The sequence below is a fragment of the Centroberyx gerrardi genome, chromosome 10, assembly GCF_048128805.1.
Source record: "Centroberyx gerrardi isolate f3 chromosome 10, fCenGer3.hap1.cur.20231027, whole genome shotgun sequence".
Taxonomy (NCBI): Eukaryota; Metazoa; Chordata; class Actinopteri; order Beryciformes; family Berycidae; genus Centroberyx; species Centroberyx gerrardi.
Window position 1 is genome coordinate 506,939 of NC_136006.1, and position 10,000 is coordinate 516,938.

General features: G+C 47.8%; 1 protein-coding gene across 1 annotated transcript in view; it reads left to right on the top strand.

Annotated features, from left to right (window-relative positions):
• Positions 1–10,000, top strand: part of sestd1 (SEC14 and spectrin domains 1) — a 28,569-nt gene that overhangs the window by 14,507 nt on the left and 4,062 nt on the right. Inside the window, 8 exon segments of the mRNA XM_078286049.1 lie at positions 1,558–1,715; positions 2,452–2,574; positions 2,802–2,996; positions 4,891–5,005; positions 5,666–5,831; positions 7,610–7,691; positions 7,933–8,055; positions 9,821–10,000. The exon segment at positions 9,821–10,000 is cut by the window's right edge and continues 12 nt beyond it. Of these exon segments, the coding sequence (XP_078142175.1) occupies positions 1,558–1,715; positions 2,452–2,574; positions 2,802–2,996; positions 4,891–5,005; positions 5,666–5,831; positions 7,610–7,691; positions 7,933–8,055; positions 9,821–10,000 (1,142 nt within the window).

Here is a 10,000-nt window from a genome sequence, read left to right on the forward strand (position 1 = left end):
CAGGAATATAACAGAATGTATTCAAACTTATTTCAGGGTACTAGGGTCTAGGTAAGGTACTAGGGTACCAGGTTTGGTACCTGGATCCTAGGATGATAGGGTACTAGGAATACTTTGCTGGAATATAGCAAACTGCAGGCCTGGAATTAAGTCATTTTTAGGGCAAGGCCACTTTGGCCTTTGATAAATACAAATTTATTGGGACATCACGGCCAAAATGTAGGGCACCAAGGCCAAAACCAATGGTTATTAAAATCCTTTTTTCAGTCATTTTTCCTCAACAAAATAAATATCCTTACTGAAGTGCTGCAGTGTGATACAGCTCATATGTAAGATGGCTCAGACTGCAAAGTTAGTTACATGTCCGGTAACACACGATAATGTAAGTGGAACCCAGGTTATTTTCTGTAGCTACAAATTACAGATGTCCCCTAAACGCCTCATATGCCTCATACGCTGTACATTTAAACTTACACTAGTTCTGCTCAAGCACTCACAGCTCTCTCCTTCTTTTAGCCACTTTCTCGCTAATCCCACAGTTGTTTACACGCTTTTCAGATCTGCTAGTTACTTAGCTTAGCAGTTAGCGATAGCTTAGGAGTTAGCGATAGCTTAGCAGTTAGCGATAGCTTAGCAGTTAGCGATGGCTTCTCTCTCTCCCTCTCAGTTTAATTCATAATTTGCTGTTAATGTTTACATTAACGTAACACATATATTTGTGGGAGTGGGAGAAATCTCACGCTACTGTTGATGTCCAGCGTGATGACGGAGACTCTGGGAAACGTGAGTTTGTTTATTTGCTGCGTCGCATGTCGTTTTAAATGAGGAAATCCGCAACTTTATTTTAAGGGCACAACGGCCAGTTCAGAACAGGACATGCCAACCTGGCCGTGTGGATAGTTAACTTTAGAAGGGGCGTTACGGCCACGCTCCGGGCCGTTGGGCCGTGGTATAATTCCTGCCCTGAAAATGTATTTTCCAACTTGTTTCAGGGTGCTAGGGTACTAGGTAGGTTCCTAGGGTACTAGGTAGGTTCCTAGGGTACTAGGTAGGTTCCTAGGGTACTAGGTAGGTTCCTAGGGTACTAGGTAGAGTACTAGGTTACTAGATAGAGTACTAGGATGACAGTGGTTTTAGGTACCATACGTACAAGGACTGCAGTAGAATGTACAGAAAGTACATTAGTTAGAATATTTTCTAACTTGTTTCAGGGTACTAGGGTACTAGGTAGGGTATAAGGAATACTTTCCAGGAATATAGCAGAATGTATATTCTAACTTGTTTCAATGTACTTGGGTACCATGTAGGGTACTAGCATGAGGGGGGACTAGGTAGAATACTAGGAAGGATACTAGGAATACTTTCCAGGAACACAGCAGAATGTATTGAACTCCTTTGACTCATTTGTTACATTAGCTGTTAGTTTTCAGGCTGAAAAACAAACCAGGAAGGTCATGGAAACGCTCTGAAGAAGTTCTGGAAAGACTTGGAGTTTCAGATGTTAGATTGAGATGTATAAGTAGATGGATGACCAGATGCCCCCCCCCCCCCCCCCAGGTCCGGCCTGGTGTCCCATGGAGGAGGAGCTGCTGGCTCAGCCTCAGGTGATGAAGCTGCTGGACTCGCTCAGAGAACAGTACACCAGGTACCAGGAGCTCTGCAGGCAGCGAAACAAACGCACCCAGCTGGACGAGATACATGCCAAGGTGATGCAGGTGGGACACACACACACACACACACACACACACACACACACACACACACACACACACACTCCTACACTCCACTAATTTAAACATTCTTTCCTCCTTGGCTCGTCTTTCTTGCCCTAGCTCTTCTCTATCATCAGCGTTTTGACCTTTGACCCATAGAAATAGTCTCTTTCTCTCTCTCTCTCTCTCTCTGGTTACTGTGTCTCTGACAGCCACAGGGGCTGATGGGTAACACGGCCGTCTTGGAGATGAGCCTGGGGTTACCATGGTAACCAGGGAGATGTCGGTCGCTTGCCTGGAGGATTAGGGGAGGGGGGGGGGGGGGGTGGCCTAGTTCTGTTCTGGCTCGTACAGAGTGTGTGTGTGTGTGTGTGTGTGTGTGTGTGTGTGTGTTGGCCTGATAAATACAATGATCATGATACTGACAAACACACACACACACACATCTCTCTCTCTATCTCTTTCTCTCTCCCTCTCACACACACACATAAATGGATGGATACAGATATAGATCTTATATAAACATATTATATTTATATTATAAAATATATTATTATGTTATTATTATTATTATAACACCCTGAGGTTTGCATCAGTCTGTCTGAACGAATATTAGATTTCCGCACTGTCCTTAATCTGTCTCTCCCTGCCCTACCTGTCTCCCCCCACCTGTCTGTCTCCCCCCCTCCACCTGTCCCCCCCCCCCACCTGTCTCCCCCCCCCACCTGTCTGTCTGCAGGTGGTGTCCTGGCTGCAGGGTCCAGGTTCGGAGCAGCTGAAGACTCAGCAGGCGATCGGAGACTCGATCAGAGCGGCTCAGGCTCTGCAGCAGAAACACGAGGAGATCGAGAGCCAGCACAGTGTAACACACACACACACACACACACACACACACTGATACACACACACACACACACTGATATACACACACACACACTGATACACACACACACACTGATACACACACACACACACTCAACCACACACTCACTCACTCACTCTCACACACACAACACATTGATCATGTTGGGTCAGGGTCAGTGTATTGATCATAGTGTGTGTGTGTGTGTGTGTGTGTGTGTGGTGCAGGAGTGGTTTGCGGTGTACGTGGAGCTGAACCAGCAGATCGGCGGGCTGCTGAGCGGGGGGGAGGAGGACGAGGTGACGGAGCTGAAGGCGCTGCAGCAGCAGCTGAGCGACGTCTGCTACAGACAGGCTGCGCAGCTGGAGAGCAGACAGAGCGTCCTGCAGGCAGCACAGGGCTTCCACTGCACGGTGCAGGAGGTAACACACACACACACACACACTGTAACACACAGTGGAGAGCAGGCAGAGCGTCCTGCAGGCAGCACAGGGCTTCCACTGCACGGTGCAGGAGGTAACACACACACACACACACACTGTAACACACAGTGGAGAGCAGGCAGAGCGTCCTGCAGGCAGCACAGGGCTTCCACTGCACGGTGCAGGAGGTAACACACACACACACACACACACACACACACACACACACACACACACACTGTAACACACACACTGTAACACACAGTGGAGAGCAGACAGAGCGTCCTGCAGGCAGCACAGGGCTTCCACTGCACGGTGCAGGAGGTAACACACACACACACACACACTGTAACACACAGTGGAGAGCAGGCAGAGCGTCCTGCAGGCAGCACAGGGCTTCCACTGCACGGTGCAGGAGGTAACACACACACACACACACACTGTAACACACAGTGGAGAGCAGGCAGAGCGTCCTGCAGGCAGCACAGGGCTTCCACTGCACGGTGCAGGAGGTAACACACACACACACACACTGTAACACACACTGTAACACACACTGTAACACACACTGTAACACACACACTGTAACACACAGTGGAGAGCAGGCAGAGCGTCCTGCAGGCAGCACAGGGCTTCCACTGCACGGTGCAGGAGGTAACACACACACACACACACTGTAACACACACTGTAACACACACTGTAACACACACTGTAACACACACACTGTAACACACAGTGGAGAGCAGGCAGAGCGTCCTGCAGGCAGCACAGGGCTTCCACTGCACGGTGCAGGAGGTAACACACACACACACACACACACTGTAACACACACTGTAACACACACACTGTAACACACAGTGGAGAGCAGACAGAGCGTCCTGCAGGCAGCACAGGGCTTCCACTGCACGGTGCAGGAGGTAACACACACACACACACTGTAACACACTGTAACACACACACACACACACACACACACACACACACACACTGTAACACACACTGTAACACACACACACACACACTGTAACACACACACACTGTAACACACACTGTAACACACACTAACACACTGTAACACACACACTGTAACACACACTGTAACACACACTGTAACACACACTGTAACACACACTGTAACACACACACTGTAACACACACTGTAACACACACACACACACACACTGTAACACACTGTAACACACACACACACTGTAACACACACACACACACACACACTGTAACACTGTAATTCTCTGTCTCTCTCTCTCTCTGTCTCTCTTTCACTCTCTCTCTCTGCCTGTCTCTCTCTCTCTGCCTGTCTCTCTCTCTGCCTGTCTCTCTGCCTGTCTCTCTCTCTCTGCCTGTCTCTCTCTCTGCCTGTCTCTCTCTCTCTGCCTGTCTCTCTGCCTGTCTCTCTGTGTCTCTCTCTCTCTGCCTGTCTCTCTGCCTGTCTCTCTGCCTGTCTCTCTCTCTGCCTGTCTCTGCCTGTCTCTCTGCCTGTCTCTCTCTCTGCCTGTCTCTGCCTGTCTCTCTGCCTGTCTCTCTCTCTGCCTGTCTCTGCCTGTCTCTCTGCCTGTCTCTCTCTCTGCCTGTCTCCCTGCCTGTCTCTCTCTCTGTCTCTCTCTCTGTCTCTCTCTGCCTGTCTCTCTGCCTGTCTCTCTGCCTGTCTCCCTGCCTGTCTCTCTCTCTGCCTGTCTCTCTGCCTGTCTCTCTGCCTGTCTCTCTCTCTCTGCCTGTCTCTCTGCCTGTCTCTCTCTCTGTCTCTCTCTCTGTCTCTGTCTCTCTGCCTTTCTCTCTCTGCCTGTCTCTCTGCTTGTCTCTGCCTGTCTCCCTGCCTGTCTCTCTCTCTCTGCCTGTCTCTCTGCCTGTCTCCCTGCCTGTCTCTCTCTCCAGTTGTCGCAGCAGTTGGACAGTCTACTGGGCATGCTCTGTGCTGACGTGGCTCCAGCTGACGGAGCTTCCATTCAACAAAACCTCAAACTGCTGGAGGAGAAACTCAAGACAGTCGGTTTGTACTTTAAACTCTGATACCAGTCTGTCTGTCTCTGTGGGTGGAGCTGTGGGGGCGGAGCTATGGGTGGAGCTGTGGGGGCGGAGCTATGGGTGGAGCTGTAGGGGCGGAGCTATGGGTGGAGCTGTGGGGGCGGAGCTATGGGTGGAGCTGTGGGGGCGGAGCTATGGGTGGAGCTGTCTCTAGATTAGACCAGGAGATAGCTTATTTATCAAATCTCTACCCGTCTGTCTCTCCACCTGTCTGTCTGTCTGTCTCTCCATCTGTCTGTCTGTCTGTCTGTCTCTCCACCTGTCTGTCTGTCTCTCCACCTGTCTGTCTGTCTCTCCACCTGTCTGTCTGTCTCTCCACCTGTCTGTCTGTCGTTCTGTCTGTCTGTCTGTCTGTCTGTCTGTCTGTCTCTCCATCTGTCTGTCTGTCTGTCTGTCTGTCTGTCTCTCCACCTGTCTGTCTGTCTGTCTGTCTGTCTCTCCACCTGTCTGTCTGTCTGTCTCTCCACCTGTCTGTCTGTCGTTCTGTCTGTCTCTCCACCTGTCTGTCTGTCTGTCTGTCTGTCTGTCTGTCTCTCCACCTGTCTGTCTGTCTGTCTCTCTGTCTGTCTCTCTGTCTATCTGTCTGTCTGTCTGTCTCTCCACCTGTCTGTCTGTCTGTGGTCAGAGTCTGGTCTGCAGGCTCTCAGGCAGAAGGGGGCGGAGCTTCTGGATCAGATGTCCAGTCAGCCTTCCTGGTCTCTGGAGGAGACAGAGAGTCCAGCAGCCGACAGCCAGGAGAACATCCAGCAGATCCAGGCCGTGATGGAGGACATGCAGCTCCGCAAGCAGAGGTAACTAACTGTTAACTAACTGGTAACTAACTGTTAACTAACTGGTAACTAACTCTTAACTAACTGGTAACTAACTATTAACTAACTGTTAACTAACTGGTAACTAACTGGTAACTGTTAACTAACTGTGAATTATGAACTATTAACTGTTAACTAACTGGTAACTAACTGGTAACTAACTGGTAACTGTTAACTAACTGTGAATTATGAACTATTAACTGTTAACTAACTGTTAACTAACTGGTAACTAACTGGTAACTGTTAACTAACTGTGAATTATGAACTATTAACTGTTAACTAACTGTTAACTAACTGGTAACTAACTGGTAACTGTTAACTAACTGTGAATTATGAACTATTAACTACTAACTAACTGTTAACTAACTGGTAACTAACTGGTAACTAACTGGTAACTGTTAACTAACTGAATTATGAACTATTAACTGTTAACTAACTGGTAACTAACTGGTAACTGTTAACTAACTGAATTATGAACTATTAACTACTAACTAACTGTTAACTAACTGTTAACTAACTGTTAACTAACTGGTAACTAACTGAATTATGAACTATTAACTACTAACTAACTGTTAACTAACTGTTAACTAACTGGTAACTAACTGGTAACTAACTGGTAACTGTTAACTAACTGTGAATTATGAACTATTAACTACTAACTAACTGTTAACTAACTGGTAACTAACTGGTAACTAACTGGTAACTGTTAACTAACTGAATTATGAACTATTAACTGTTAACTAACTGGTAACTAACTGTTAACTAACTGGTAACTAACTGTTAACTAACTGTGAATTATGAACTATTAACTACTAACTAACTGTTAACTAACTGGTAACTAACTGGTAACTAACTGGTAACTAACTGGTAACTGTTAACTAACTGTGAATTATGAACTATTAACTACTAACTAACTGTTAACTAACTGGTAACTAACTGGTAACTAACTGTTAACTAACTGTTAACTAACTGGTAACTATTAACTAACTGAATTATTAACTATTAACTATTAACTAACTGTTAACTAACTGGTAACTAACTGGTAACTATTAACTAACTGAATTATTAACTATTAACTATTAACTAACTGTTAACTAACTGTTAACTAACTGTTAACTAACTGTTAACTAACTGGTAACTAACTGGTAACTGTTAACTAACTGAATTATTAACTATTAACTAACTGTTAACTAACTGTTAACTAACTGGTAACTGTTAATTAACTGAATTATTAACTATTAACTAACTGTTAACTAACTATTAACTAACTGTTAACTAACTGGTAACTTAACTAACTGAATTATTAACTATTAACTAACTGTTAACTAACTATTAACTAACTGTTAACTAACTGAATTATTAACTAACTGCTAACTAGCCATTAACTAACATTAACTAACTGTTAACTAACTGAATTATTAACTAACTGCTAACTAGCCATTAACTAACATTAACTAACCGTTAACTAACTGCTAACTGTTAACTAACCATTAACTAACGTTAACTAACGTTAACTAACTGTTAACTAAGTGTTTATTAACGGTTAACTAGCTGTTAACTAACTTTAACTAACTAAGTGATTTCCTAGCTGTTGAGACCGGCAGGTGGACTGCAGACTGCAGCTGTTCTGCTCTGGATCTGACTTTAATTCAGCTTTATTTCTTTATTTCTTTATTTACAATATTCAAGTCAATCCATAGCAATTGAAGTGTGTGTGTGTGTGTGTGTGTGTGTGTGTGTGTGTGTGTGTGTGTGTGCAGGTGTGAAGACATGGTGGATGTGAGGAGGCTGAAGATGTTACAGATGGTCCAGCTGTTTAAATGTGAAGAAGACGCTTCGCAGGTCTGTAACAGACACACACACACACACACACACACACACACACACACACACACACACACTCTCTGACCCTCCTGTATTGACAGGTTTGATTCCTGCAACAGCTGATTTTTTATTTTTCAATCAATCTCTGATGTCTGACAACCATCTGTGTGTGTGTGTGTGTGTGTGTGTGTTTTGTGTGTTTTGTGTGCGTGTGTGTGTGTGTGTGTGTGTGTGTGTGTGTGTGTGTGTGTGTGAGCAGGCAGTAGAGTGGCTGGGCGAGCTGCTGGAGGCCTTGTTGAAGACCCACATCAGACTGGGTGAAGACTCTCAGGAGACCAGGACCATGCTGGACAAACACAGGAAGTTTGTGGACGTCGCTCAGGTCAGTCAGACCTGTTTCCTGTTTACAAAATAAGTGTTTGGTTTCAAAATAAGAGCTCTGTAAAATTACAAAATCATTGACTGTAAATTATAAAATGATTGACTATAAAACTAATTAACTATGAAATTACAAACCTGTAGATGATAAATTTACATTTGCTGCCAAAGCAAAAATGGGGTTAAAACAAAACAATACAATAATTAACATAACAACTCTCTCTGTCTCTCCCTGTCTGTCTCTCCCTGTCTGTCTCTCACTGTCTGTCTCTCCCTGTCTGTCTCTCCCTGTCTGTCTCTCCCTGTCTGTCTCTCCCTGTCTCTCCCCGTCTGTCTCTCCCCGTCTGTCTCTCCCTGTCTCTCCCTGTCTGTCTCTCCCCGTCTGTCTCTCCCTGTCTCTCCCTGTCTGTCTCTCCCTGTCTCTCCCTGTCTGTCTCTCCCCGTCTGTCTCTCCCTGTCTCTCCCTGTCTGTCTCTCCCTGTCTCTCCCCGTCTGTCTCTCCCCGTCTGTCTCTCCCTGTCTCTCCCTGTCTGTCTCTCCCTGTCTCTCCCTGTCTGTCTCTCCCTGTCTGTCTCTCCCTGTCTCTCCCCGTCTGTCTCTCCCTGTCTCTCCCTGTCTCTCCCTGTCTGTCTCTCCCTGTCTGTCTCTCCCTGTCTCTCCCCGTCTGTCTCTCCCTGTCTCTCCCCGTCTGTCTCTCCCTGTCTCTCCCTGTCTCTCCCTGTCTGTCTCTCCCTGTCTGTCTCTCCCTGTCTGTCTCTCCCTGTCTGTCTCTCCCTGTCTCTCCCCGTCTGTCTCTCCCTGTCTGTCTCTCCCTGTCTGTCTCTCCCTGTCTCTCCCCGTCTGTCTCTCCCTGTCTCTCCCTGTCTCTCCACGTCTGTCTCTCCCTGTCTCTCCCTGTCTCTCCCTGTCTGTCTCTCCCTGTCTCTCCCTGTCTCTCCCTGTCTGTCTCTCCCTGTCTCTCCCTGTCTCTCCACGTCTGTCTCTCCCTGTCTCTCCCTGTCTCTCCCTGTCTGTCTCTCCCTGTCTCTCCCTGTCTCTCCCTGTCTGTCTCTCCCTGTCTGTCTCTCCCTGTCTCTCCCCGTCTGTCTCTCCCTGTCTCTCCCTGTCTCTCCCTGTCTGTCTCTCCCTGTCTCTCCCTGTCTCTCCACGTCTGTCTCTCCCTGTCTCTCCCTGTCTCTCCCCGTCTGTCTCTCCCTGTCTGTCTCTCCCTGTCTGTCTCTCCCTGTCTCTCCCCGTCTGTCTCTCCCTGTCTGTCTCTCCCTGTCTCTCCCTGTCTCTCCACGTCTGTCTCTCCCTGTCTCTCCCTGTCTCTCCCTGTCTGTCTCTCCCTGTCTCTCCCTGTCTCTCCCTGTCTGTCTCTCCCTGTCTCTCCCTGTCTCTCCCTGTCTGTCTCTCCCTGTCTGTCTCTCCCTGTCTCTCCACGTCTGTCTCTCCCTGTGTCTCCCTGTCTCTCCCTGTCTGTCTCTCCCTGTCTCTCCCTGTCTGTCTCTCCCCGTCTGTCTCTCCCTGTCTCTCCCTGTCTCTCCCTGTCTGTCTCTCCCTGTCTGTCTCTCCCTGTCTCTCCCTGTCTCTCCCTGTCTGTCTCTCCCCGTCTGTCTCTCCCTGTCTCTCCCTGTCTCTCCCTGTCTGTCTCTCCCTGTCTCTCCCTGTCTGTCTCTCCCTGTCTGTCTCTCCCTGTCTCTCCCTGTCTGTCTCTCCCTGTCTGTCTCTCCCTGTCTCTCCCCGTCTGTCTCTCCCTGTCTGTCTCTCCCTGTCTGTCTCTCTCTCAGAGTACGTATGACTACGGCCGTCAGTTGCTGCAGGCGACGGTGGTTCTGTGTCAGTCGCTCCGCTGCACGACCAGATCCTCCGGAGACACTCTGCCCAGACTGAACCGGGTCTGGAAACAGTTTTCTGTCACTGCAGAGGAGAGGCTGCACCGCCTGGAGCTGGCTCTCAGCTTCCACACC